This window comes from Cebidichthys violaceus, unplaced genomic scaffold (assembly GCF_023349555.1).
Source record: "Cebidichthys violaceus isolate CVI_PGR_0920_01 unplaced genomic scaffold, fCebVio1.0.p SCAF_11, whole genome shotgun sequence".
Taxonomy (NCBI): domain Eukaryota; kingdom Metazoa; phylum Chordata; class Actinopteri; order Perciformes; family Stichaeidae; genus Cebidichthys; species Cebidichthys violaceus.
The window spans coordinates 11,878,165-11,904,077 of NW_027176274.1; the positions used below are offsets into that span (position 1 = coordinate 11,878,165).

Genomic DNA, 25,913 nt, shown 5'->3' on the forward strand with positions numbered 1-25,913 from the left:
GAGTCCTGTAAAGCAACACTGACACTTTTCTCTATGGTGGTGCTGTTGTTTTCTATTCACTGTGGTGGTGTGAGAGCCATTAAAGCCTCAAGCTTTAATGAGAGATCAAGCCTAAATGAGTGTAAACAACAAGTGTACAGCATATTACATTTTCATCTTACTGAGACACATGTTTAGCATGCAGTACGTCTGAAAACCTGGACAAATCACACAGCTAATCAAATTAAATCACTTTTATTACAGCTTGTCAGAGAGAAACTTAAATGTGAAAATTGTAATGAATGATCTCATAATGCTGAACTGCACACATTTACAGGTAATAAATATTTGAATGACTTAATTGACTGATTTCACATTAGTCTTAATTTTTATTTTTTTTATCTTTGTTATCTGATCTATTTAGTGCTTTTTCCAATGACAATGACAAGGAAACATTTGCATTACGGTACAAGTGGCTTAGAAATACATTTTATAGTGACAACTTCTCAAAGTGCTATGATTTAAAAAATCTTTCAAAAACGTAACATTTAAAATAGCCAATAATACAAACCCTCCAGAAACATTAACGCCCGAGTCCATTTGTTTTACTTTGCATTTACTTGCACCTAAAGGTTTGTAATCAAACATGAATGGAACGGCATGTAATGAGCCTATTTGAAAATTAATTTCAAACTGTAAGCAAATCCTTAAAACCACCCAGCAGTGTAATGTACATACATGTGCAAAGCAAAGAAATACATCCACAGATGCTTGTAGATCATTTCTTAAATAATTCCTATTAATTTCAACTTAGGCTTGATTAGGAATGTACACCTGGGCTATTAATTGCATCTCGTTCAGTTTGTCAACATGTAAGTGGGCATCACAGTCAATGAGGCGCAGGCAGTCTGGTTTCTTTTTGGGTACACAAAGAAAATCGAGCAGGACATGTTTTGTCAGTTATTGTAGTCTGTCCCCTCTAAGTGATCTGGGATGGGCAATCCGGTGAGGACTGTTAAACACCTGTTCCACACATTGAACACAGGGCAGACTGGTTGAGCGAAGGCGATATCGAATGTATGCAAGTGCTGAGCGCCGACAGCGTCATAGAAAGACAGTGATCCAGCGTCATAGTCCAACAGCACTCCGAGACGACGCAGGTGGGGTGAGGGCTCGATTGGCATCTCCTTACTGTTGTGACGCACCACCCACGAGTTGTTGCATCGAGACAGTACCCAGGAGGCAGAGTTTTTGCCGACCCACTCATGTTTTGGTGCTGACTTGTATGCAATGCCCACTGCAAACCTGCAAGCCAAATAGAAAACAAACAGTCATAAATTACCTGTACATTGCTATCATTGTAAACCCACCCCATTATCAATAAAGCACGCTAGGGGCTCTGTGAGGCTGTACTTATGCACAGCAGTGCTTTGCGCTAAATGCATGTTAACAGGCTCACAATGACAATGTTAGCATACTGCTATGTAGCAGGTATAATACTTACCATGTTCACCATTTTAGTTTAGCGTGTTAACATGGTACCATTTGCTAATTAGCAATAAACACAAAGAAAAGCTGACACTGATGAGAATGTCATTATTTTTGTGGGTATTTGGCCATAAAACAAAAACATTGGATGGATGTCAGATTTTGACCTGAAAATTAAGGTATGACCTACATTATTACAATTAATTCTGCAGGGAACCGGAATTTCCCTGCAAAACATTTCACTCAATACCACAAACGTGTTTGCACAAGAGCAAAAGTCAGAGGATTACAGTCATTAGGATTTATCTTCTAAGGACCGTGAATGTCGGTGCAGAATGGCTGTAAACAGTTAAATGATTTTACCATGAGCTTCCTCCAATCAGAGCTTCCCAGTAATGGCGGCCGCTGTCGATGTAGACATTTCCTGTGACACCGTAGCTGCTGTGACTTGAGAAGCGGTCCTGACTGTGGCTCTTCTTGGATGACGTCTCGTCCCTCTCCACCGTCAGGTTGTCGTGGGACACCCTCAGCTTCCGGTGAGCTGACTTTGGGTCTAACTTGAATGGTTGACCTTAAAGAAAGGAGGACAAATGCTAGTTTCTATGCATTACAATTCTCATGGGAAATTAATCATGGAATACACGCTTGACATACTGTTGGTCTTGAGTTTCCCTGGTTCACTGCTGCGGCTTCCAGCCTGGTTTATGGCCTTCACTATGAAAATGTACTTGGTGCCACACTGGAGCCCGTGGACAGTGTAGTGATTTTGCTTGATGTTTGGTACAATCATCCAGCTGTCAGCAGAGTTACACAAACCTGCAGCCCAGACAGAAAGACAGTCACTGACAAACCAATTTGAAAATCCCCTAACTGTTGAGTTAGAGCCTCATTCAAAGGGACAATACAGTGTAATTGTATGCAGTCTTGCAATCTATAGTTGCTGTTTTTGACTCATCAAATATAGTCGCATTACAACTCATCCAAGTGTGCTTGAGCACTGAGGCAGTTGAGAATAGATCGCTTGATCGAGCATTCGTGACCTTGTTAGAGCAATCAATTCAAACAGTCTGCTACTCATTTCAACCCCGAGATAATTATGATGGGCATCTTGATGTAAATCCAGTCTGACTGAGCTGTTATTTTCCCCCGTATCCTTTTCTAGACACTGCAAAAATTGCAGTGTATTTTGGTAACATCTCATTACCATGAGAGCCAGGACGGAGCTCTCCTCTCCTGCTGCTACAGTACAATATTATGTTTGCATATCGTAACATAGCCCCCCAATCAATTTAAGGTCCTTCAGTGAAATCCCTTTCAAATCCCTCCATCATTGTTTCCCACCACGAACATTACACTGCACTCCCACCAGAGAGCTGCACGTAGACTTACTGACAACATTGGATTGGCTGGTGAAGATGGCGTACTGAAGTTCATATGATACAACAGCAAATTCATCATCTGATGTCCAGTGAACTGTGATTGTGTCGTATGAAGCTGTACTTAATTCCTCACGGATTATTGGCGGATTTGGTGCTGCAATCAGAAAACAAAAGACACATGTTTTTTCTGAGACAGGAATGAAAGCTGAGTGGATTCTATTCTGCACATGACAACATAAAAAAACAATTCACAATATGATAGCGCTATCCATTTATACTGACAAGTGTAATTAAGCTAGGTTATAGTTCTCCCAGCTATTACAGCTAACAGCCCCCATGCAGAGGTAAATCCATGCTGCATAGCGGGCGCTGAGCACAAACAATCAAACCCATTTCATTCATCAGAAAATTGTAGCCTTATATTTGTGAGGTTTTTTTGTATTGTAAAGTTCCTGCTTATATCCCTGCCGAAGGCTTTTAGTTGTATAAATCTATATAATTGAAGGTAATTGAAGGCAGAGATGCAAAAATACCCATAGGCTACTGATATCGGATATCTGTCCGATACTGACTAAAATAGCTGGATACTATTATTTTAATAGATTTATATCCATGTATTTATTTGTGACATTTTGTTTTACAAAGTTAAGAAAGCAATATTTGAGTCAAGCCTGATTGATGCCTTACAAATGAAAGAAACATCTCAGTCATTCCACACAGTGAGGCATACAGCTTATTAATTGAACACCGGTATGGGATCAGTACTCGGTATCGGCCAATCCCCAAAGCTCAGGTATTTGTATTGGGACTGAAAAAGTCGGATCAGTGCATCCCCAAAATGAAAATCTTTTTAAATGCATTATTCAGACAAAACATACCCAACAAATCATCTAGTTTCAAGAATTACAAAGTGTAAAACTACCCAAAAGCTGTAATGTGACTAAACTCATCTGGCAGTATTAGACCACACCCACCTGTGAGGTAATCCAAGCTTTCTAGCATTTTTTTCTCCCTTGTGAAGTCCAAAGCAAACGTATCAAAGGTGTCATTCAGGTTAATTTCTGGTAACAGGATTTGAGAGGAGGCCGTTGCCATGGAAACTCTGTAATAAAGAAGTATATTAATAGATGGTGACGGTTTTACACACCATGGCTATTGTCAGTTGATAATGTTGGCTATCTTTGTTTTTCCTCACCTCTCACAGGTGCTTTTAGCCGTTTGGAGGAAGCGAGCTTGGTCCGTCTCCTTGAGAGTTTGGTCGGCCTGTGTGATGAGGGAGGAAGACCTCTCGATGCACTGCTTGCAGCTGGCTATCTGCTGGGCTAGTTTCCTCAGTCGCATAGACTAGACAGAAAACAAATAAGGAAATGTTGATGATGATGAAAAGCTTGGTAAACAACCAACCAATGTCCTATTTACTGTTTGAGGCCCCAACCTGCCAGATGCTAGATTGGATTTTACTTCACCAATTAGAACACCCTACTGGGGAAAATCTGATTTACACCTTTGATTTTTCAGTTGTGTAATACCCACAAGACTGTGAGCTTCAACCTGTTCTACAAGCTACGCTGGCATGAGAGGTGTATTTATGACACTGCCATAGTAACCGGACCCTCCTGTCCCACATCTGTGCCATATTGGCTTAGTGGTTGAAAGCATAAGCAGAACCTGACACAAGGCACAGGGTGAGGAAGGAAAGAGTCCTCCTCCTCAGAGGGCCATCACAGGAAGCAGGGCTGACACTGAGCATGGCACAGCATGCCACTGCCTCTCTAATGGCATCTAACATGGGAAAAGGAAGGGGAATGATTCAAGAGGCACAGAATAAGCTCATTAAATGTATGGACACTGTGCCAGAAGTACTCCGGCGCTCAGGGCTGATACCGAAGACAAAATACAGCAATAAACTCTTCAGTCTGGTGAATATTTCAGTGTACGAAGCTTGTGACAAGTGTACAAAAGCACAAACAGATCGGAGGACATGTTGCCACCAGCCCCCTCCCCTGCCTGAGCTATAAGGTCAGAAAAAGAGGATGAGCAATTTTAAATTGTCAGAATGCTTTCTCTGAACCATTTTTGCATTGTATGTTTTTCATACCACCTACGGTAGGTTACCAAGGGAAACAAAGGTAGAAAAAATAACCAAAAAGCAGAACAGCAGTAAATTACATCAAATTAACTGGGTTTTTCAAAGATCACCAGGTATTTGTTTTTAAGAAAAATCGGATGTTTAGCTCTGTGACGCAAATGTAAACTGGAGCTAATCTGGGACATAATGTAGCACAAGTCGATAAAAGATATAAAGTTAGTACGCACAAAGGTGCCACCTAAGCTTCTGTTCATATGAGACCAAGTAAGGCTGAAAAACCTAGCAGCAAAACCTTTAACATACTGAATTTGATCAAAAGCATTTTCTTATATTTGTAAAAAACAGCACATTGCAAGCTCCTCCAATGATTTCAAACGTTATACACTTCCTGTCTCCTAAGTGGGCGTGGTCATGCATGTTTGCCTTTCTCTCATCCCTCTGCCTCGTTTGGAAATTGTTGTGTGGATGGATAAAAGCAGATTAGGTTATATTAGCATAATCTGTTTATTTTTGATAATTTTTTGCTAACATTAGATATTTACACAGCTACAGCCATTTTAGCGTTCCAAAAATAAGTTGGGGGCATTCGTTAACGTAAGTATCCAGATCTCGTGAGAGTCTGCTGAGACAAAGAAATGTCTCGAACAAACATTTTCTCCGGATTCGTCTGTCTGAAAAATGCTATTTCAGTGTCCAAATGATTGAAATATTTGTGAAAATGGGTCCAATATGTACTTTGGTGACAATTAGGCGAAAGAATCGGTCATAATCTGTGTTCACGTTCACTTCTCCCATTGGAGTTAATAGGGGTGAAACCAACGTGACACACAAACAGGAATCCGACTCGCTCTCCTTTCTGTACTGTCTCTGGTTGTATGCTAGGTTGTCATGTAGGGAGGCAAGGTTATCAACACACACAAGGTGATAAACAAAAAGTGTATCGAGACACAAAAGGTTATAAAGATGTACCTTTCCCTCCTTTATCTTGGTTCCTATGATTTGTCTTCGTTGCTGTATGATAGTAATCAGCAGGTCACACTCCTCCAGCAGCTTGTTTTCCTGTCGCGACGCATTTACCTGGACAGGACAGAAGCATAGATAAGAGACAGTGTCAATTGTAGAAGCGTTTTTGTAATTCATTTGCTTTGACAAAATGTTTCGCTGCACGACTGCAGGTTTATTTGATTAAATCATTTTTTAAATACATTATGTAGGACAATGATAGGAAAACCACATTAGAGGATAATTATGATTTTTATTGTTGGGCAAACAGAGCAGCAGTCCACCTTGTGCACAGTTTGTATTTTTATCCTATCACAGCCATTGCAATGAACATGTACACAATATGCTTTTTGAGGATTCACATAATAACTACTTTATATCTTTATTTCCAAGCATGTTCTGTAAATACTCAATTTGCAGCAAATTGTATGCATGTTGAAGAAAGTATTGATCTATAGACTAAAGAGCACTTAATCTTGTTGACGTGATGAAAAGCCACTGTCAGATACAGTAATTCTTCACTGTGTTAATAATTTAATGAACTGTTGCCCATGAAGTGCCACAGGAGCAATGAGGCACCTGAAAGCGAACAGATAAACAACCCTCACCTCCACATGTTGACAGGTTTGGATGAGTTTCCCCATAAGACTTTCCAACTCACTGGTCCTCTTGATTAGACTGCTGAGGTTGGAATCCAAAGCATGCTGCAAAACAAAATTGAAAATGAGTATTTCATTACACACTGCCCCCCTCATCAAACTGTAAATAGCTGAATAAAACTTGGAGGCGAGTTAGGTGAATGGGAACACAAGGAGCGTATCCGGCTGGAGTGTAATGGGCATGGGAGAGGACACACAAGGCTGCCGCTGGATATGACTGGCCACATTTGGGCTCTGATCGTGTAGAGGCCCCAGTCCTCCCTGTGTGCCAGAGATCCCATCGTACTGCCTGCTGAGGCCACAGAGCTTAGCAGAGCATCTGCCAGTGATTTGGACAACTAAACCCCGGCTGTGTTAATCACTGACTCAGATCAAAGGCTTATGTTTCACACTTAATCTCTTACTGTAATTGGGTAGCATGATGACTGTGTACTGTGGTAGTACAAAACATCTTCTGATGTGACAAATTCTTCTTCTAAAATGGAAGATTTATGTGTAATTGCATTGTGCTGTCAATGAATACAATTAAAACAAAAGTGTAGTCCCACCAAAAGCAGAGGTGTGGAAAACGCTGTTTTAATACACAGACCAACACCAATCAAGAGAATCTAAATTATTACTCATGTGTGACACAGTAAGAAGCCCACATTTTTGAATGATAAAGTTAATTTATTGCTAGGGCTGATAATCTTAAGAAACAAGCAAAAGTAGATTTGATTTTAAAAGATATCGAACCGAAAAACACGGCCCAGTGTTGCTAGCTTTTCACAAAGTAGTGAGCTTCACAAAACGTTTCACAAATTACAAAAATGTAATTGTGAGCGTCGTGCCTGATCTCCCTTGATCAAAAACAAAATACTGAAAATACTCAAAAGAAGAGAAGAAACGGTTAAGAGAGGCATCCAAAGTTTGTGGCACATAGTGGGTAGACCTCTTTCAGCTTGGACGTCTCACATTGTGATTTCATAAGGTGGGTGCGTCACTGTGTACTAAAATAGCAGAAGCTTTATTTTACCACTCTCACAAATATGATTTATTTATGTGGAAGAGAAGGTGATGAAAGCCTTTACAGATGCTGAGTTGAAGGTACTGGTGAGGAGTTTTAAAATGGACGCATGAAACATAACATATTAATCAAACAGATGTTGAATATAGCCAGATGTACACAGTTAAAACGCTCCCCCAACAATGGTGTTGTTTGAATATGACAAGTTCCACATGAAGCCAAAGAGAGGCAGAGCAAATGGAAAAGGCAGAATGCGCGAGAGACATTTTGGTGTTCTGTATTTCTCACTGTGCCTAAAATACGGCTTGTCTTGCAACATTAATACTCTTATTTGTGTGTTTAGACCGCTCTCTCTAAAGGAGGTCTCTCTCCTAGAGTCGTTTAAAGCTGATGAGAGGAAAGAATAGCAGCTTCCTTTTATATGTGAATGCTTCTGGTCCCACACCTTTGCTTTGGCCAGTCTCTCTTCCTTCCTCTCACAGTCCTGTCAGGTCACTGACAGGACTGTGAGTTTTATCCTGTGTCAACATTAGAAACTCTATCCATTGTCAGAGTTTGTCACTTCATCCTGTGAACACCGGAAGGCCTCGTTACACATCTGTGGTTTTTACTTTGTTGGAGGGCTTTTTAGGCTTTCATTCAATCAGAAACGCATATGATAGTGTGTAAATACACACTAATATCAAGTATCCGTTAAGTCAACACCAAATGTGCTTCATTAAAGGCCCAGTTATTATTTTATATGTACGTTGTATTATAGATATATTCACATTAATAATTGAATAGTTTGCTGCATATTCTCATCTGATAAAATGTTAAATACGGTTCTGTTTTACAAACATGACTAATGCAAACAAACCTCAATATATTGGTTTATATTCTCTAGTGTAGCACATTCTGAAACTGTCACAGTTAGAAAAATCACTCTTGTAAATAATAAAATTAACCACGGCTGAATTCCATGTAGCTGCTTCGGTTTCAGGCCCCTATTGTGTCAAATGTCATGCCTTACTTGGGTAAATACATTTAAAGGAGCCATCGTGAATATTATTAGTAACACCTGTGCTTTACTCTGACAAGTCAAAAAGTCTGCTGTGAAAAAGGCCTATTGTTAAGGAACTTGTCAGTTAAGGTGTGGATGAAAGCGGGTTCCAAACCTGTTTAGGTGATGGTTCGCCACCTTTGAAAAGTTGAGCGTGTTAAAACAGTGTGTGTTTCATCCTCTATGTTTTACAATACCTCTTTATAAAGTGGAATATGCAATACGCTATGACATTTATATATTTTTATTTACTTTTTAGCAGAAAAAAAGTTCTTCCCCATTTCCCCCATTGCATGCTGGGATATACCCGAGCCACTCAGCTGACCCTAAATACGAATATATATATACATTTGAACATTGACAATGTATGATGGATGGATAATAATATAATGTCAGATAGTGCCAAAAGCAGACTGAAGGAATTATTGCATTGTGCATGCTTGCACACACAAACACACTCGCCAATGTCACAACATCCCATTGTGTGGGAATCTCTGCGAAATCTGAGGCACTGTGGCTGTAAACATGTGTTTCAAAAAACCAGCAACTATAAACAAGCTCAGCTGCGCTCCACCTGGGTCCTGTCCTGCGTGCCACGAGAAAAAAACAATTTCTCTCTATGATGGGAATTGCTATTTCCTCTTCTGTCACTCGAGGCTTCTAAGAATGCAGCTAAGTGCACATAATGCAAGGTCAACAAGATGAAAAGACAAGCAAAAGTTATAATTTGGAAAAAAAAAATAATTGGTAGAATATGTCTCATTGCTAAAATGACATCAAGCAACTGAGAATGTTGTAGAAGAGAAAGAAAGAGAACATAGCTAGTAAGTCTTTAAGACGATAAAGGATAAAGGACTCTACTCTCAGAAACCGAATAATAAAAACACAAAGCAGTATACTAAAGTTTTCACATTAATAACCACCAAGGCTACATTACTCTGTGGCTGACCAGTTGCAATGTTGTTGGTTTTCAAAGGATTAAGCCCTTGAAAAGCAACATTGTTTTGTTTTAGTTTTTCTTCATGAAAAAATACTGTCCCTGAATGTGGAATTAAAGAAATGATGCTGATCACCTGGTCTGCCTCCTGGTGTGAATGACCACGCCCCACCACACAGAGAACGCGGCCAGGCGATTTCTGCACAACGACAGCATGATCAAACAGAGGAGACAGGTTAAGACCGGTCCTCTGACCTATCTTTCCAAAACTCTTGCAAAAGATTGCTTGCAGTTACGCTGTGACCAAGCATTGTGAAAGAGAGGAACAGGCACACAAAAAGGGTTCTGAGTGTTACCTGTGATACACTAACCCCCCCCCCTCCTTCCTTTTGTGTCATGCATGGACACTGTGAGTGTTTGTGAAGACAAAGCAGAACCTCATTTTTATTTCATGCTGTGGATGCCATGCAATGTTCAGGATACACTTAAGGGTGAACTTTGACAGAACTGGAAAGCTCAAAACCATTAAGCTAAAGACAATTTTGATTATAAATATTTTCATGATTTGAGAATGTACCTTGCTTAAATTGAGTTACATACAGTAGGTCAGAGTTGTTATTGCCAAGTCAAAGGCTTCACAATACAGCTCTGCTGCATGATTGTCTTGTTGTGGACTATAAAATGATCCCCTGAGGTTACTGGAGACATGATAGAGACCAACATTGTGTAGACAAAGCACTGACCCGCTAAGCCGAATTCTGAGTTTTATGATAAAAGCTGATTCACGTATAATGGAAGGAATGTAGAGCCACATTTTTATATGCTCCAGCTAACAGCATCTTCTCATGCCTTATTGATATCGGCTCATCTGCTGAAAGTGAGCACTTTCACTTAACCTAAAAACTGTGAAAGCATTCTCTTGCATTGAGTGTTATAACCTTTAAGACTAGTCGAGAGAGAGACCACCTCAAACTCACTTCATTTATACTATTTTTTAGGGCTTATGACACATTTGGTGTTCAAGGATAAGGCTGGCAATATTCTATATTTTTGTACCAAAAAAAATCCTGTGAAAAGACTAAAATAAAGCCCCAAGCCCATATTGAATATGTAACTCTTTAAAAACAAGATACTTTCCTTAAACAACCATATATGTTTGAAAAAGGTTTCTCAAACAGATGAAATAGTGTCTTTGTCTGGAACTATTATCATTACGCTAGCAAATGTTCGCAGCAGAAGGACAATTTGTGTGGGATTGATTCAAAACAAACTCAGGGTCCATGTTCATTGTTATGAGGGAACATGACACCCAGTGCAATAGTGTGGCTCATTTATGTGTTTTTGGACAACAATGGAGGTCTAAGGCACAGACAAACACACTATACCAGGCACAGACTTGTTAGAAGAACCACTGAATTCCCCATTATGTTGTTGACAATAATAAAAATATAGAATATCACCAGACGCACACATTACTGTAATATCTAATTGAATGAGGTCATTTTGTAGCATTAGTTATTTCATATAGTTTATCATATGAAGTTAACAATATGAAGCTTAGATTTGCTAAATGATAATGCCTGCTTCACATTTGATTTACAATAATAAACACAAATGCTACTTGCCATAACATTAAGCAGCATTAACTAGTTTGTACTTGCAAGGAATATCGCATTGTATTTTAGGGGTTATTTTAACAAAATAATAGACCAAATCCAGTATCAAATTCCCTCTGAATGGAACGAGCAGTTGAAACTGTACCCTTAAAAAAAATAATGGGTCAGCTAAGCTGCAGTGCAAACAACTAATGATGATGTTACAATGTCATACTTTATTTTACTTGCTTTATGAAATGAAACAGGATTTTGAACAAATATATAAATCAGCTTTGAATTCTGTGGGACTGCAACAAGTAGTAACTAAGTTTTCGTCAGTGCATCATTATTCTACAAGCATTCCTCCACCTACAGATCATTTCTTACCTTGAGTTTGTCAAATCGGTCACCGAGGGCCGCAACGTGGTGGTCCCGGTGTCGGCCAACCAGCTTACACAATGCACAGATCAACTGTTCATCTGTCACACAGTACATGTTGACCTTCTCATCCTCGTGCTCTAGGCACATAAGTCCTCGCAGATGGGAATCAAGCAAGGGCTCGATTAGACGGTGGCCCGTGAAAGGCTTCTTGTTGGGGTGGGTGGCCTTGAGACACTCGTCACAGTATGACACCTCACAGGTGACGCAGGTCTTCACAGCGTCCTGAGGAGGATCCTGCTCACAGAACTGACACTGCACCCGGTCACCGGGACAAGTCATGGCTTTGCTGTCGGGGACGGCTCGCTCGCGCCGAGTCTCGTTAGGAGAATTAGGTCCGCTTAGAGAAGCTTTCTGGTAGCGGTCAATGATGTTCTGCAATGTCACGTTGCGTTTGAGTCCCTCTAGGCCCCTCTGGTTGAGGGTGATGACATAGCGACAGGTTGGGCACTGAAAGGCGCTGATGGATTGTATTGGCTCGCTGGGCGTGCAGTGTGAGACCAGAATACGATGGGCACAGTTGAAACAAAGGCTGTGAGCACAGGGCAAGAGCAGCGGGTCCTCGAAGAGCTCCAGACAGATTGGGCAGGTCAGTTCCGACTCCAGCGTTTCCATCTTCAGGCAAAACAAACGGAGGTCGTTAGCGAAATCCAGGGAAGCTGATCAGCTATCTGTAAAGATGACACAGAAATTGATTAGAAAATAGTGATAGCTATGAAAAGAGAAGTGTGGGAAATTTTAAACACTCCTTCAATAGGAGTAAAAAATCACAGTTTTTCAGCTTTAGTTTATCTTATGTATTAGTAAATTGAATATCTTTGGATTTTAGACCGCTGGTCGGACACAACAAGGTATCTTAAGACATCACCTTTGGTTTTAGGAAATTGTAACCAGCATTTTTCGCTATTTTCTGAGATTCTATACACCTCTTAATCAGGAAAATAATCCTTGCTTAGGTTGAGACAGGCGGTTTACTTGGAAAGAAAATAAAGACCATGCATATTTTGTCACTATTTATTATCATTAGTACTTATGATAATAGAACCAAAGTTATTCATCCCTAGCTTGAGTTTAATTTGATTTCCATTGCACATTGAATATGAAAACATGAATATAAATATTACTCTATGTAAATATTTGTAAGAGATATCTGATTATGGAAATGAAGCAAATTGGGGGAAAAAAAACAAGCAAACAGGAGGAATCTCAGACAAAAAAACATTTGTCTGCATTTTATACATGTATCAAACTTCTGCAATGTCTATCTGGCTAAACTAACAACTTTGAGAATGCAGCAGTGGCTCATTTCAATTTGGCACAGGCATAGTTTAGCCTATCCCCATGTGTTCCTCTCTATACTGTAGTGTGTAGGCCAGCAGGCCAGTGAGGACTGACAGCTCAGCCAAGCAGAAGTGTATTGGCCTGCTTGCTGATGGCTGGGGCTCCACACTATCACAGACACTAAGCCTTTGTTCCCGGCCAGTCAGACACCCCAGCTGCGAGTGGACACACTGTGCTCACAGCGTCTATCTACCTCCACTCATTATGTGTGAAGAAGGCAAAAGCTCATTATCAGAACAGTCGAGCACAAGTAGCCTTTTGAAGTTGTGAGGATACTGCAAGCTACAGACCTGGGTTTGTTCTTTCCATTCTATTCAAATCTTCACAGACATGCAGCTATCCCACTGCACTGTACAAGACAAGAGACGATTGTTGCACTCATCTCTAGTGACTGTGATGCATCTGCGGGGCTTTGTTTCTTTGCTTTTTTGTTCTTTAAAGACAAAGCGGAGAACGTAGGTATCTAGAAGTTATCACAGAGGATCAAACACAACCTCTTCACTATGCAAACCCTTCAGTCTTTAACAAAACATGCGAAATATGACGCATGTTGGCACTGGTATTGTTTCAAAGTTTATCATTCATTTACATATTCTCTTTAAAATTTCGGATACTGCTTGAAGTGAATAATCCTCAACATGCATATATTCATAAGTAGCCTAAAACCAAGCTAGTCTCTACAGAGTACCCAAACTGTGGCACATGAAACTACTAAACTACATGTCCAACTTTTTAGCCATTTGTTTGACATGTTTTTACTTTGACACACAAGACAACATTAAATCATTTTTAGCAACGCTGCCAGCTCCAATATAGTGGTTACTGTACTCGTCAAACAGGTTTGATTGTTACTTTCACCAGGCTGTACTTAATACAAAATGAATAAAGAGCTTTGTATTACAAACACAATGCAAAGACGCTAACTCTCTGATGTCATCGCCTGTGGTATAAAATACCATAAGTTACAAAGAGCTTGTAAAACAACACTATGGCAAAGAGCCACTGCAAACTGTTCCAAGTACACTACGCACTGCTGAAAGCTCTCCCATTCATACACAGTTTACTTTACCCACCGATGGATTTCGCCCCACTTTGCAATGCCGAGACATTTCTGCTGAAGGAAAACTTCTGTCCTAAATCATGAAAACAAATTTATGACAACATGTGCACCAGCCATAAACCCCAGCATGGTGTGGAGATGGGCATCCAGATGACACAAGTCTTCGTGGCCCCAGTAATCCTGCAGCAGAGCTGTCATTAAGCAAGAGATTGAGCAAGAGGCAGAAAGCACAACAGGAAAAGTTGCCCGACAATTCCAGGAAAGCCAGCTCCACCTACAGCTGGAGCGCTGGCCAGTACTGGAAGAAGAGAGAGAGAGAGCAGACAACAGTGAGAGTGTGTGTGTGTGAGAGAGAGAGAGAGAGAGAGAGAGAGAGAGAGAGAGAGAGAGAGAGAGAGAGAGAGAGAGAGAGCGAGAGAGAGAGAGAGAGAGAGAGAGAGAGAGAGAGAGAGGGAGGGAGGCAGAATCAGCAAAGCGGAGGCACAGGGTTGTGCAGAGCCCCAGCCCATGCCCTCACAGGCAGGTTAGTGTCCTCTCAGCCCTGCCCAATCAGAAATTCAAAGCATCGGGATCAGTTTCAGGTTTCCCTGTGTGACCGTCCCTCTACCTAGCAGCACAATGCTGTTGATTGGAACTTTTCTTAGCTATGCCACCAGGGACTCGAAGAGCACAGTTGAAGACACAAACACAGGTGAGAGGCCTTGGACTCATCAGTAAACGTGGAACAGAGGTTCTGCGACTCCGTCAGCAAGTTGACGTGGAACTACATCACAGTCAGTTGTCTGTGTTTTTAAAAGCTTGTGTATGTATAATACGCCTCATGAGTGCCACAATTTAAAAATAAAACACACAATGCTTAATATAAAACTATGTCTATTCTATAAAACCTCCATTCAACTTCCTGACAGCAACAGTTGAAAGTCACTACGCCTCCTCTCTGACAGCTGCAAATGAAGACAAACACTACGAAACATCATCTGCCTCGAAGAACTCGGTCCCAGTTGGCCCTCATGTGGGAATCACCGATGTACCATCTGCTTACCATGTGCCTCTATTTCCAGGCACATCCCCGCTGTGCTCAGTTTGAATTCTCTTGTCATTCAAAAAGAGTCCCCTGCACGGCTATCCTCTCTGAGAGACAGATACACACTGTAAATACTAAAGACACCCTGAGTTCAGACAAAGCGATGGGTGTGCGCTACATTGCTAGGGAGATGCACATGGGAATGTGACAGGCATTGTCCGGAGAATCACAAAGATATGTCATGGTATATAATACCAAGAATCATGTATGGAATAGTCTCTAATAAATAGAAAAAAAACGATCACAGACCTAAACCAACATTATATCTTTATACTTTAACAGTTTGCTATGGGCAAATAGTTAGAGGAATAATCTGTGTAAATGTCCTACTTTTGGAGTACAAATTGCTTTTTCATTTAATAGTAGTTTAGCGTGTGTTTTTCACAGCAGAATTATGCTTCAAGATGCTAAATACTCAATACTTGAAGATATGACAGGTGTGAGACATATGCTCTTAACTGCATGGCTCTTTGTCAAATGATGAACTTGAGCACCGACCTAACATTTGGAGTTTTATTTGATTAGGAAGTAATGGCTCATTAGAGATGGAACAATTACATCGTCTCAGATAGGAAGACAATTTCCTGCTCAAGCACTTTCTAATCCTTTTGGTTATGGTCTTTTATCACCTTTAATGATGGCTCTGAACCATGTACTCAGCTACTGAGAGAGTGCGATTGCTCTTTGTCTTCTTTCCTGGGGCAGACACCTAACATATTTATCTGTAATCCTGTCTTCACAGCGTGGCTGTGACCAATGTGTGGCCTGTTGCTGCTCCCTAAAGCAGCCAGCTCAGCAGCGGCCCACTCAGGCCTAATGTGATTTTCAGCTGTGGCAGCACAAGCCAGCTGATTAGACTGACAAATCTACCTGATCTGTGGCTGCACACATTACTGAGATTAGCTGCGTGAAGCTTGGCCCTGACCGACATCCATTTATTACTGATATTTAAAGGATTGTGGAGGGCAAGTTAATTACGAAAACATTTAGGCTACTACATTTAGAACTCATCTGTCAAACAGGATTATGAAGAGAAGTGTGGCTGTCATGTGTGCACTCATTTGGCAATCTGATGTTAGCAGACATTAAGTTGTTATGAAAGTAAAAGATGACTCAAATCAACTTTCCATTAAGAGGCTCCAACTTCCTCCATGAGGGAACAGGATATTTTATAATGAAGCTCCAGATGAGGAAATGGCACAAAAAAATCTATAATGCACATAATGTTTGTAGCTAATGAGTTTCACACAGACAGGGAACTTGAATAGAGGTCTAAAGGTCAGCTGCAGAAGTTATTTTTTCCCTTTCTTTCATTTCTCTGTGATCCTACTGTCTGAGCTGAACAGGTCATCCTGGTCAGCATCGCGAGTTGCATCAAGCTCTCATTTCCTCTCCGCGGCTTGGCAGGTGGCATCGGCGGGGAAACACCGCATCCTTTCCACAACCACAGGAACTCCACAGAATGTGACTTTCCAAGCACGCCGCTGCAGCCTGCAGCTCATTAGTACACAAAGAACAAATGTGCCACTGGGCCCAAAACTACCATGAGGAAGAAGTTAGTTATCATCCAATTGCACAAATCAGTTCTTTGCATAAGTATCCGTGTTACCTCGTGTGTGGATAAGCGATTTGTAAACGGAATAGAACAAGATTGATGTTTTATTGCCGGGTAAGACATTCAAAGAGCGACACCATGTGGCTAGTTTTTAAAATACAGCAAACTAAAAAAAATGCCCACATTATATAGTGACATTTTTCACAAGAATAATGAAGAAAAAAAACATCTGAATCAAGTTCAGTCCAATTATAGCCTACTATTTATATGTTAAAAATTCTACTCGCAAACTAATTGCAACAACAACAAAAAAAATGATACCAATTAATATTCACAGATCCACTCTCCGATCAATCTCACTTCACCCTGAACTTGAAACTTTTTATTAATAAAGACCACCACATGTGTTGCCATGGTGACAGCTTGATATATATTTGTCACACTAGCGATCAAAGGCAGCCACTCTGGTGGGAAGATGTCTAACATTCCCCCTCCCAGGAACAAGATAAGTTACTAATTAATCAGGGAAACAGCAGCGTCCCAGTCTTACTCCTCATTAGCTTCATGTGAAATAACTGCTATGCATGTCGGCCTGTCACAAACTGTGTCCGGATGTATTGCCAGAGTATACATGGATGTAGCAGAGGAGAAAAGTCAGTGTCTTTTATCTTATCAGTGGGGTAAATGGTATTCTGTAGGTCATGATGAGGCTACCAGATTATGGATGAACATCAGGGTTTATCTCCCTCAGTGCTGCAGAGGATCTCTCTGTTTGAGTAAAATGTAATAATATAAAATGCTTTTATGATGACTGAGAAAAGGAAAAGCCAGAAACAAAATTGCAAGCTACACCCAAGTGATTGTTCTTCCAAATTGTATTGTATAATTTTAGATAGAGCCTGTGCAAATGCATATATTTTAAGAAATTCTACAAAGCTTCCACCGAACAGCAGCTTTGACTCTGGAAACCTACTTCAGCTACTTCCACTCTCATTGACGCTTTTTAATCGCAAAATTCCCCTCGGCCTTCTCACTTAGTCATCTTATCCCTCAAGTATTATTCACAGTTCAAAACATGAAGGAATCTGTGAACACAACAAGGCCAAACAAACTCAGCAGAGCTCTGCCTTGAGGCTTGGAAACAAATGATGACTCAATGTTTTGGTAGCAAAACATAGAGGAGCAGTAACATAAAATACAGACTGAGAGTAACCTTCTGACTTACCCGCCACATGATTACATCCAGGAGAGGAAAGAGCCACCTTTAAAATCAGTCTGTGTTGATATTTGGGCTCTGCCAAAGCTGATCCAGTGCAGTGGTCTGAACTTTGAGTATGACTTGTGTCTCCTATTGTCTGTGAGTTTCTGACCCTCCAACCCTTTTCTCTCAGCTCACAGTAAACCAGCTGGAGGATCGAAACTTTCCACCCTCTTCTCTCCTCTCACTGAGTTCTGTACCTATCCCATCTACACGCAGTGGGATGCAAATTGTTGCATTGGCCAATCACATGAAAGGGGCAGGACTTCTGCTGGTTTGGTCTATCACTGGAGGCTATCATAATGTGGAGTGTTGCCACAAATCTCAACAAAGCCTTTTTTTATCATCTTCAACTAAACATAGCTAAAGCTGCACAGTACAAAAACTACAGTCAGCACATTGATAACACATCCTCTCTTGATTTATGCTTCAGGCGAGATTCCATGAAGCCAAATGAAGTAGTGCATAAGTTAACACAGGAATCAATGATGATTATTCTCTCCAGGAAGGACAGTGACGCTTTGTGTCCGAGTCAATGTCCCAGTGCACATGCTAACATGGATGAATGAAGACATTTTAACTTTGCCACACAGCAAACCATGCTCTGCTGGCAGTTGTCATGCTCATTAGCACAGATGGTGATCATGCACACCACATTTAGTTCTAATCTACATTCAGCAACCTTGTTTCTCAGAGCGATTACACCCCTTTTTGTTTTTTTCCATGTGAATACAGTGACTGAAATGGAAACAGGAATGTATTGTGGTTGCGACAGTTGACTTAGATAGTGTTGAAAGTTGTCTCAGATTTGTGGCATCTGTTCACCGCTCCTTGGCTACGTGGAAAATGTTGCCAACACAAACGTGTGGTGGCTGACACGACTGGCATCCAAACAGCGTCGCTGATCACATAAAGTTTGATTAGATTCTCAGCTCTGGATTTGAACACGCGTTCATTGTTTATATATGAGGTTTGAGGTATTTAGTTTGAGGCCATTACCTCAAACGACCTTGTCAGCGACACCAAGTCTGTTTTTTATACAATATCTTTATATAAAACAAATGTTTATCGTATGTCTTAAAACCACAGAACATAAGGCATGTACAGAGTTGGAACAGAAGTAACCCAAATACCCTGCCAGGACTACTTGTGTTTCAGGTTAGCCTGCAGGGTTCAATATTGAAAAGAAATGTGAGAGCAATGAAAACAACTTTGATTTGTTAAGCCAGATAAAGACTTAAAGTAACAAAGCTATTAATAAATTATCTTGGTAATTGCATGAGACTCAATGCAAATGCAAAGATTATGCCACATAATGTGCAATGAAGCCTTACATATCATTTAAATCAGTTGCAGAGAAAATTAATTAGAAAAGGGACTACAGCTCCAACATCACCACTGATGTATTGTTTTCACTTTTTTGTAAATCCAAGAATAATTTGCAAAATGTCAAACATTGCATACAAAGCGAGCATAATACTGCAAAGCATAATTATTTTAGCACACCAGAAACTTTCTCAAAGTCTAACTTAAAAGTCCAAAAGAGACCTAGAGGGGACTTGTAAAGTCACCCATTGGAAATACAGATGGTCTCTTACCTCGCAGTCTGTTAGTCAGTCAAGCAGATAGTCCATAGTCCGGGTGACAGATGAATGCAGAAATAAAGCCTTGGAAGAGATTCTTCTAAAAACACTAACTTTCCTCAGAAGCCTCCCTTTAGCTCCTACTTTCTGTCTGGGCTCTGCTGCTTCGTCTGTCTCACTGCTATCTCTGAAATTCTCCTCACACAACCTCTTCTTCTCTAATCCTCTCTAAAGGAAGCCGAAACTGCTCCAAACGGTTCAACCAGGCGCCGACTTCTCAAGCTTTTTCCCTCTTTGTATTATTTTGTTGGCCGGGATCATTAACTTAGTCCCATGAGAACATAAGGAGGTAAATAACCCCCCTCCTTCCTGTGGGAGGCTGTCAATCACAACTGATGATGAGGTGGTGAGGGGGGGTTGCTTTTAGCAGCCAAGGAGGCACTTCTGATTGGTCACCGGGGAACAGAGGTGCCCTGCATGACAAATTGGAGCACAGGGATGGATGGGCCTTGTGGAGATGCTCAGCTGAGGTTACGTGCACATTTATAATAGACTTTGATGCAATCACTCATTTACATGTCATTCAAAAGAAAATTAAGCTATGTAAATGAGTGAGTGATCAAAGCTGACATGGCAAAATGTCTATTTAACACAGCTGAATTCATGAAAATGTAATTTAAGTTGTGCGCAGCTAGCTAGCTAAATGCTAGGGTCGACATGAGGAATCGAAAGATCTTTAAATGACTCTTTGGTACAATCTGGATACTCAGTGGGGGGGACTGGGAGGAAAGCATAATGCTTCAGTTGCTATGGCGGTGTGGCAAGAGCAACGATGCATCTTGGCGCTCGAGCCAAATGCCACTCTAATCTTTTCATTGGCAAACTCTCTCTCTCTTCACAGCTTGTTTGTTTCTCAGTCAAGACTACTGCTGTCTGTCACTCTTCAGTTCCTTTCCAGCATCCCATGCCAGTCTAAAAGTCTGCAGCATTTTGTAAGGAAAGGAAATGTGTAAAGACACTGTTAGCGGGGAAACAATACCTGAGACGGGTCACTCTGCTCCCAGTGACCACAACTAAACTCTTGAGGCTGACAAGTAAGGAGAGACAATAGACAAATTAAGCATGACTTCCACTCATTCTGCACACATTACCCACACACTAATGGATTTGTAAACAGCACAGCACACATCCATTTTCTAAGTAAAACACACACGCAAAGCAATTCTACACTATTCTCACATCACTCCTCAGTTTGTATGCCACCTTCTCCAGTAAATCACAACAGCAAGAAAATCTACAAGACAGCGTTATTGCCATTGCCCAAGGCCACACATTGAAATTGACTTTGTAATAATGACTTTGCATCTTCCCTCTGTCGCACTAAGATTCATTTCAGTGCAATAAAATGCCATAAAACTCATGACATTTACATGGACTGTGGAGTCACACTGACATTTGAGGCCATTTTAAAGGTGAAAACAGTTTTACCTCTCCAGGGTCAATACAAAGTCACTCCCCTTTTCTGAACTCCAATATACATAAAGTGGAAAAATGTCTGTTTCTGTTTTAACGATTCTGAAAAAGAAAACTTGTCTGGGCCGCGGTTTAAGTAACTGTTCCCACTTCAATCGCTGGAAACACAATCTGATCCTTGATCCAGGCTAACACACGCAGTTTCTGTGGCTTCCAGTCCAGAAAACGGGAGAAACACATTGATTTTTGTTTATTCATGTGCCTCATTGGCAGTTTAACTTCCACAAATCAAAAAAAATTTGATATTGTTTAAATTTAAATATGTGACATCTACTATGTCATAACATATCAACTTTTCCAAAAGAGAAACTGGCTGTTTTCTCAACAGTTTTACATCAGAGCCATAGCATAAAATGTAATTCAAAGCCACAATTCAAATCCAGTCCAGAGGTTAGGAACAATTGTTTATGTATTTGTTTAAGTAACAATCACAATTGTAAAGTTCCCTGTGTAATCCTTGTAAAATTACTTCCAGAAAATATGCTGGATAATACTGTACATAATATTCCCTTATCAATAAGTAACAGCACTGTCAAAATAATTATTCAAAACAAATGAATATTCATCCCCACTAAATAAGGCCATTTGCTGCCTGAGGCAGTTGGTGGCGGTTGGCACATCAAGATGTATTAATTGGACAAAGAACCGAAAAGGGCCAGAAAACCCTTCCTGAAGGAGCAGATAAGAAGTTCAAACAAAATAGGCTGTGAAATTTGATGTTACATAAACTTTGATGGGTAAAAAAGAAACAGGGTTCCTCTCAGGGAGGAGGCTAGCAGACCTTTGTAATCTATTGTGTATATGTATATACATCATGGTGTTAGAAGGTTGTGCTTCCCCTTGGTGCTCATCCACTAGCAAGTGCAAACTCATCTTGCACTAAACAAAGGAATCCTGAATTATGCATGTAATCTTAAAATGCCTTAAACAGAAAACAAAACACGAGGAAACAGTTTTATATCGGATGAGAGTCATATTTAATCAGCAGGAGGATATGGTCCAAACAACATCACCAGAATTTCTCACTAAAGCAAATCATCACAACTTTTCCATTCAATTCAGCAGCTAAACAAGAAGGCAGTTAGCCCTACTTACGTGCTGTTGTCCAGTGTGATCCTCTAAAACACAGCAAGAAGATGCAACTCCCACTGACAGCTCAGCATTCTAGTTCAGTAGCACATGGGTGAAAGACTAAACAAAACATACAGTAGCATCCTGGCTCGTCTCTCTCCAGAATCCCTCCCTCATTGCTAGAGATCCCCACCCTTCCCCAGCCCCAGCCATGTGCTCATGCAAGCGTAAAACATGCCCAGGAAGCGTCACTTCCACTGGGTCATTTCATGGATATTGTCTCCATTAATGCACTGGTCCATCAAGCCCCCCCCCCCCACCCCCCCCCACCCCCACCAGCCCGTCCTCTCCAGGGTTGAGCTCTTGCCCCTGGCTTCCCCCTCTCAGCAAAAAACACAAAGATGTAGCAAATGGAAAGACAAAGGGGGGTGCATGAACCTTGGGGAAACCATTTTGATGAGTTTCTGACTACACAACCAGGCCCCTGAACAGATGGGATCAGTCTCCAGGGCTCTGCTGCATGGTTGCATTTAATACGCAGCTCCATACATCCTCACAATAAACGTTGCACTCTGCTGCTCACTAAACGGCGCTCATCAGATCATAGACCACATACAAACACAAAACAGAATATCTTTATCATGTTATGTTTAGCCGTTCAGCCCTCAGAAACTATTAAAGCCTGGTTGAGTTCGCACATGCATCTTTTTGAACGCTGATCGAAGCATCAAGGGTTGTTTCATTAACTAGGACAGTCCAAAACAGCCACCCCTCCTTCTGCCAGTAAACAATGAGATGAAGCGTAGTCTGTCCTCACCATGGCAAGGGTTCAAGATTTTAATAGCTTTCATTCCCAAGGTATACTGCCCATAACTGAGCGACACACAATCAATCCAAACATTAAGCAAATAAATGAACACGTCACCACAAAGCCAATTACGACATCCTGCAATTTATCTTTAACCTTCAACAGAAATGTTATTTGGTCCAATTTAAGAGAAAAGTCCCATCTTTTAATTATTAAAAGCTATTTATCACACAGCTTTGCATAAGTGTATAAAATATCTGCTGTGTGCACATCACTTCGGACAACGTCTGCATGCATTTAATGTGGTTCATGATTAGCTGGCAGAACATATAGGTCTGTTGTGAGCATTGACCTGGAATTGATTCTTTTCCTCTGAGTGTGCTGCGGTTTTATTGGTGCTGTGTTCATGATTTTGCCAACAACCAAATCAAATGTCCATGTAGTCCTCCTCTTTAATATGGTGTAGTAAACAAATGAAGGATTTAACTGCATGATTGAATTAGTATAAAGCAGGCGCACTATTTTACTGTAACATTTTTTAATGGAGATGTAAATTTTGATACTTCATATTAGATTACATACGAGGGCTTTATCAATACCCAATAGGGATGTCTTCTTCAGGAGCAAAGACATTGATATAACATTATAGACTGCTGTGCATCTGAAGCTGTAGGAATCGTTCAACATCAGCTGTTTAGTCAAGATTTTGACGAAAGATGAAAAGAAAAAAAATGAAGACCAAAGGAGGTTATACTTTTTGGCTTAAAGCAACACAATGAAACACTCCTCTGTCTGGTGTTTTCCCACTGAAATAAAACAGTGGAGGAGTTTTTGGGAAAGTATGGTCATGTGTTATGTTTAGTCCACACCACAGCCTTGTTGCCTGAAAGTCTTGGCTTTTATTTTTTCTTAAAAAAAATGAATCCCTCTAAAAGGGTGCGGTGAACGCCTGCTGCATTCTGTAATTGCTTCCAGCTTCTGAGGGATCTACAGTAAAAAACTAGTATCACGTTTTTATCAAGAATCGCCCTTCAACAACACTAAACCTATCTTATCAGATATGGCATAAGTAAAGCATTCAATCACTCTCCCAACTGCTGACTCCACCTAAAACCCAGCCCCCAAATGAATAGCTATGATTTTACAAGACGCACTAGCATTTAAAGACACAACTAATCTCACGTATAGGACGTATAAAGCTTTCCTTCAACACCTGTGCTGTTCCTCCATCCTTCAGTCAGAGACTTCACTACACTCCTACACCAAGAAATGCTGGAGGAGGACTGAACATCTGCTTTGGTGTGCTGTGTTCATGTGTCCAAGGAGACTGTCAGAGCCAAAGGCTGAAGCCCAGCTGTTAGGATCTGGGTCTGCTGCATCCGGACTAAGGGATGTTTTCAAAAACACTATCTTGCTCGGAATAAGACAGAGTTATCACAGTTAGCTCTATCACTGATAACCACCAGCGTTTAATGCACATAGATACAAGAGGCCTGTCTCTGCTGTGTTTCAGATGCTCCAAAGGTTAAGAGGCAGTCAAACTGATCCGTTTTCTGCTTTTGCTGTGAGCCTTGGCTCAGAGTGGCTATCCTTACTTCACATGTCAACAAAGCATTCCTTCAAGACAGCCCAGGACACATTCCTAAATCTTGGCCTGTGACGCACATTCTCTGGAGTTTGAAATGGATTAAACATTTACTTTTCCCACAGGGGTATCGCTGATAAAAAGAATATTCTTCATCTGTACAGTGTGGTGAGTCCACATACACACACACACACACACACACACACACACACACACACACACTCATTTAGCTCATTTCCATTCACACTCACTTGCTCTGACAATGAGACTGAACCAGCTCTCTCCCTGTCACAACAAGCAGGTCCAGAGAACTCACAGCTGCTGGTAGAGCTGGCACTGCTGATGGAGACAGTTCTGTTAACATTTTGCGTGAAGATTGAAGAATCAGAGCTTTGTAATGAGAGCAAGAGTAAAATCCAGTTTGTAATATAATAAAAGGATGGTTGAACAATGATGATTCAATACCGAGGCACGAAAGCTTGATACCAAGAAAGAATGCTTTACTTTGAGTCTCTTAAAACAGAGGGAAGGAGGGCGGTTAGGAGCAATAGCAGAACCAGATGCTTGCATGAGGGAAAGTACTGAAAACCAAAACGAATTTACCAGAGTTCCCTATCCACAGTTATTTGGCACATTTACACATTCTGTTCTCTCTTAGAACAACACGGCATTGCTTTAGCTCTCGCCAAAACAAGAGTGAGGGGAATAATGCGACTCATTGAAAAACAATTCTGTGAAAATACAAAACTTGAAAATCTTGGACGACTGTCATTTTTTCTGTGCACAGGAAATATTTGATTTTTTGCCAGCTCAATAATTTGCCAGGAGTTGTTTAATAAGGAAGCTGATATGAGTATATTCAACTGTCAGCAGATGTGATGCATGCGCACACAAGACTGAACTTGTTATGGCAACATTTCCGGCTCGCCTCTAAATTAAAATTCTTACTGGCAAACACATAAAGTGCAGTGCTTCTTCTCCTACAAACCTGATTATTCACTCTTGTGCATCCATGCATGTGCGTCTCTAATGTATTCCTGACTGTGCAGCCTACAGTGTGTTGGTTCATAGTAGAAATCAGCATCCAAGTATTATAGATAGCGTGTATTGATTGATCCTTTATACAATCTATTTCAAGATGAAATTTAGCAGAAACCATCACGGTCACCTTTTTCTGACTCAACATAAAAGTGATAGCAGTTCCCTTAAGTGTCCCACTGCCCACTCTGAGACAATTAGCATTGCTACCCTGAGCAACAGAAACCAAATTTAAAACATAGGCGCTCGCTAAACTCCCTTAACCCGATGCCACTAAGTGTTTCTTTATCAGATCTTACCTGCTTCCCCATGGCTGCGGTGGTGTGCGTCTCTCCTTGTGAATAAAATCTATGCTAATACAGAGTATGACTTTTAGGCAGCTG

At 40.8% G+C, this 25,913-nt stretch overlaps 1 protein-coding gene across 6 annotated transcripts; it reads right to left on the bottom strand.

The window, feature by feature from the left end:
• Positions 1-218: 218 nt before the first annotated feature.
• On the bottom strand, positions 219-25,913 carry mid1 (midline 1). Of its 6 annotated transcripts, none has more exons than XM_068704817.1 (10): positions 25,830-25,913; positions 11,564-12,285; positions 6,546-6,641; positions 5,905-6,012; positions 4,042-4,190; positions 3,821-3,948; positions 2,857-3,000; positions 2,122-2,283; positions 1,831-2,038; positions 219-1,284 (listed from the first exon to the last, which is right to left on the bottom strand). In XM_068704817.1, the coding sequence occupies exons 2-10, from the start codon at positions 12,227-12,229 to the stop codon at positions 936-938; spliced, it is 2,010 nt and encodes a 669-aa protein (XP_068560918.1). In that variant the 5' UTR covers positions 12,230-12,285; positions 25,830-25,913; the 3' UTR covers positions 219-935. The 6 variants fall into 6 exon arrangements, with proteins under 6 accessions (XP_068560918.1, XP_068560922.1, XP_068560917.1 ...); XM_068704821.1 differs by lacking the exon at positions 25,830-25,913 and adding an exon at positions 19,511-19,694; XM_068704816.1 differs by lacking the exon at positions 25,830-25,913 and adding an exon at positions 17,880-18,058 and having other exon boundaries at positions 11,564-12,229.

Bases quoted from the DNA above. Each gene is read 5' to 3' on its own strand.
- mid1 (XM_068704815.1), bottom strand. From the start codon at position 14,064: ATGTCTCGGCATTGCAAAGTGGGGCGAAATCCATCG. The intron at 6,013-6,545 runs GTGAGGGTTGTT...TGTCCTGTCCAG, and splicing joins AAACCTGTCAACATGTGGAG to GTAAATGCGTCGCGACAGGA. The intron at 1,285-1,830 runs GTAAAATCATTT...TTTGGCTTGCAG, and splicing joins CTGATTGGAGGAAGCTCATG to GTTTGCAGTGGGCATTGCAT.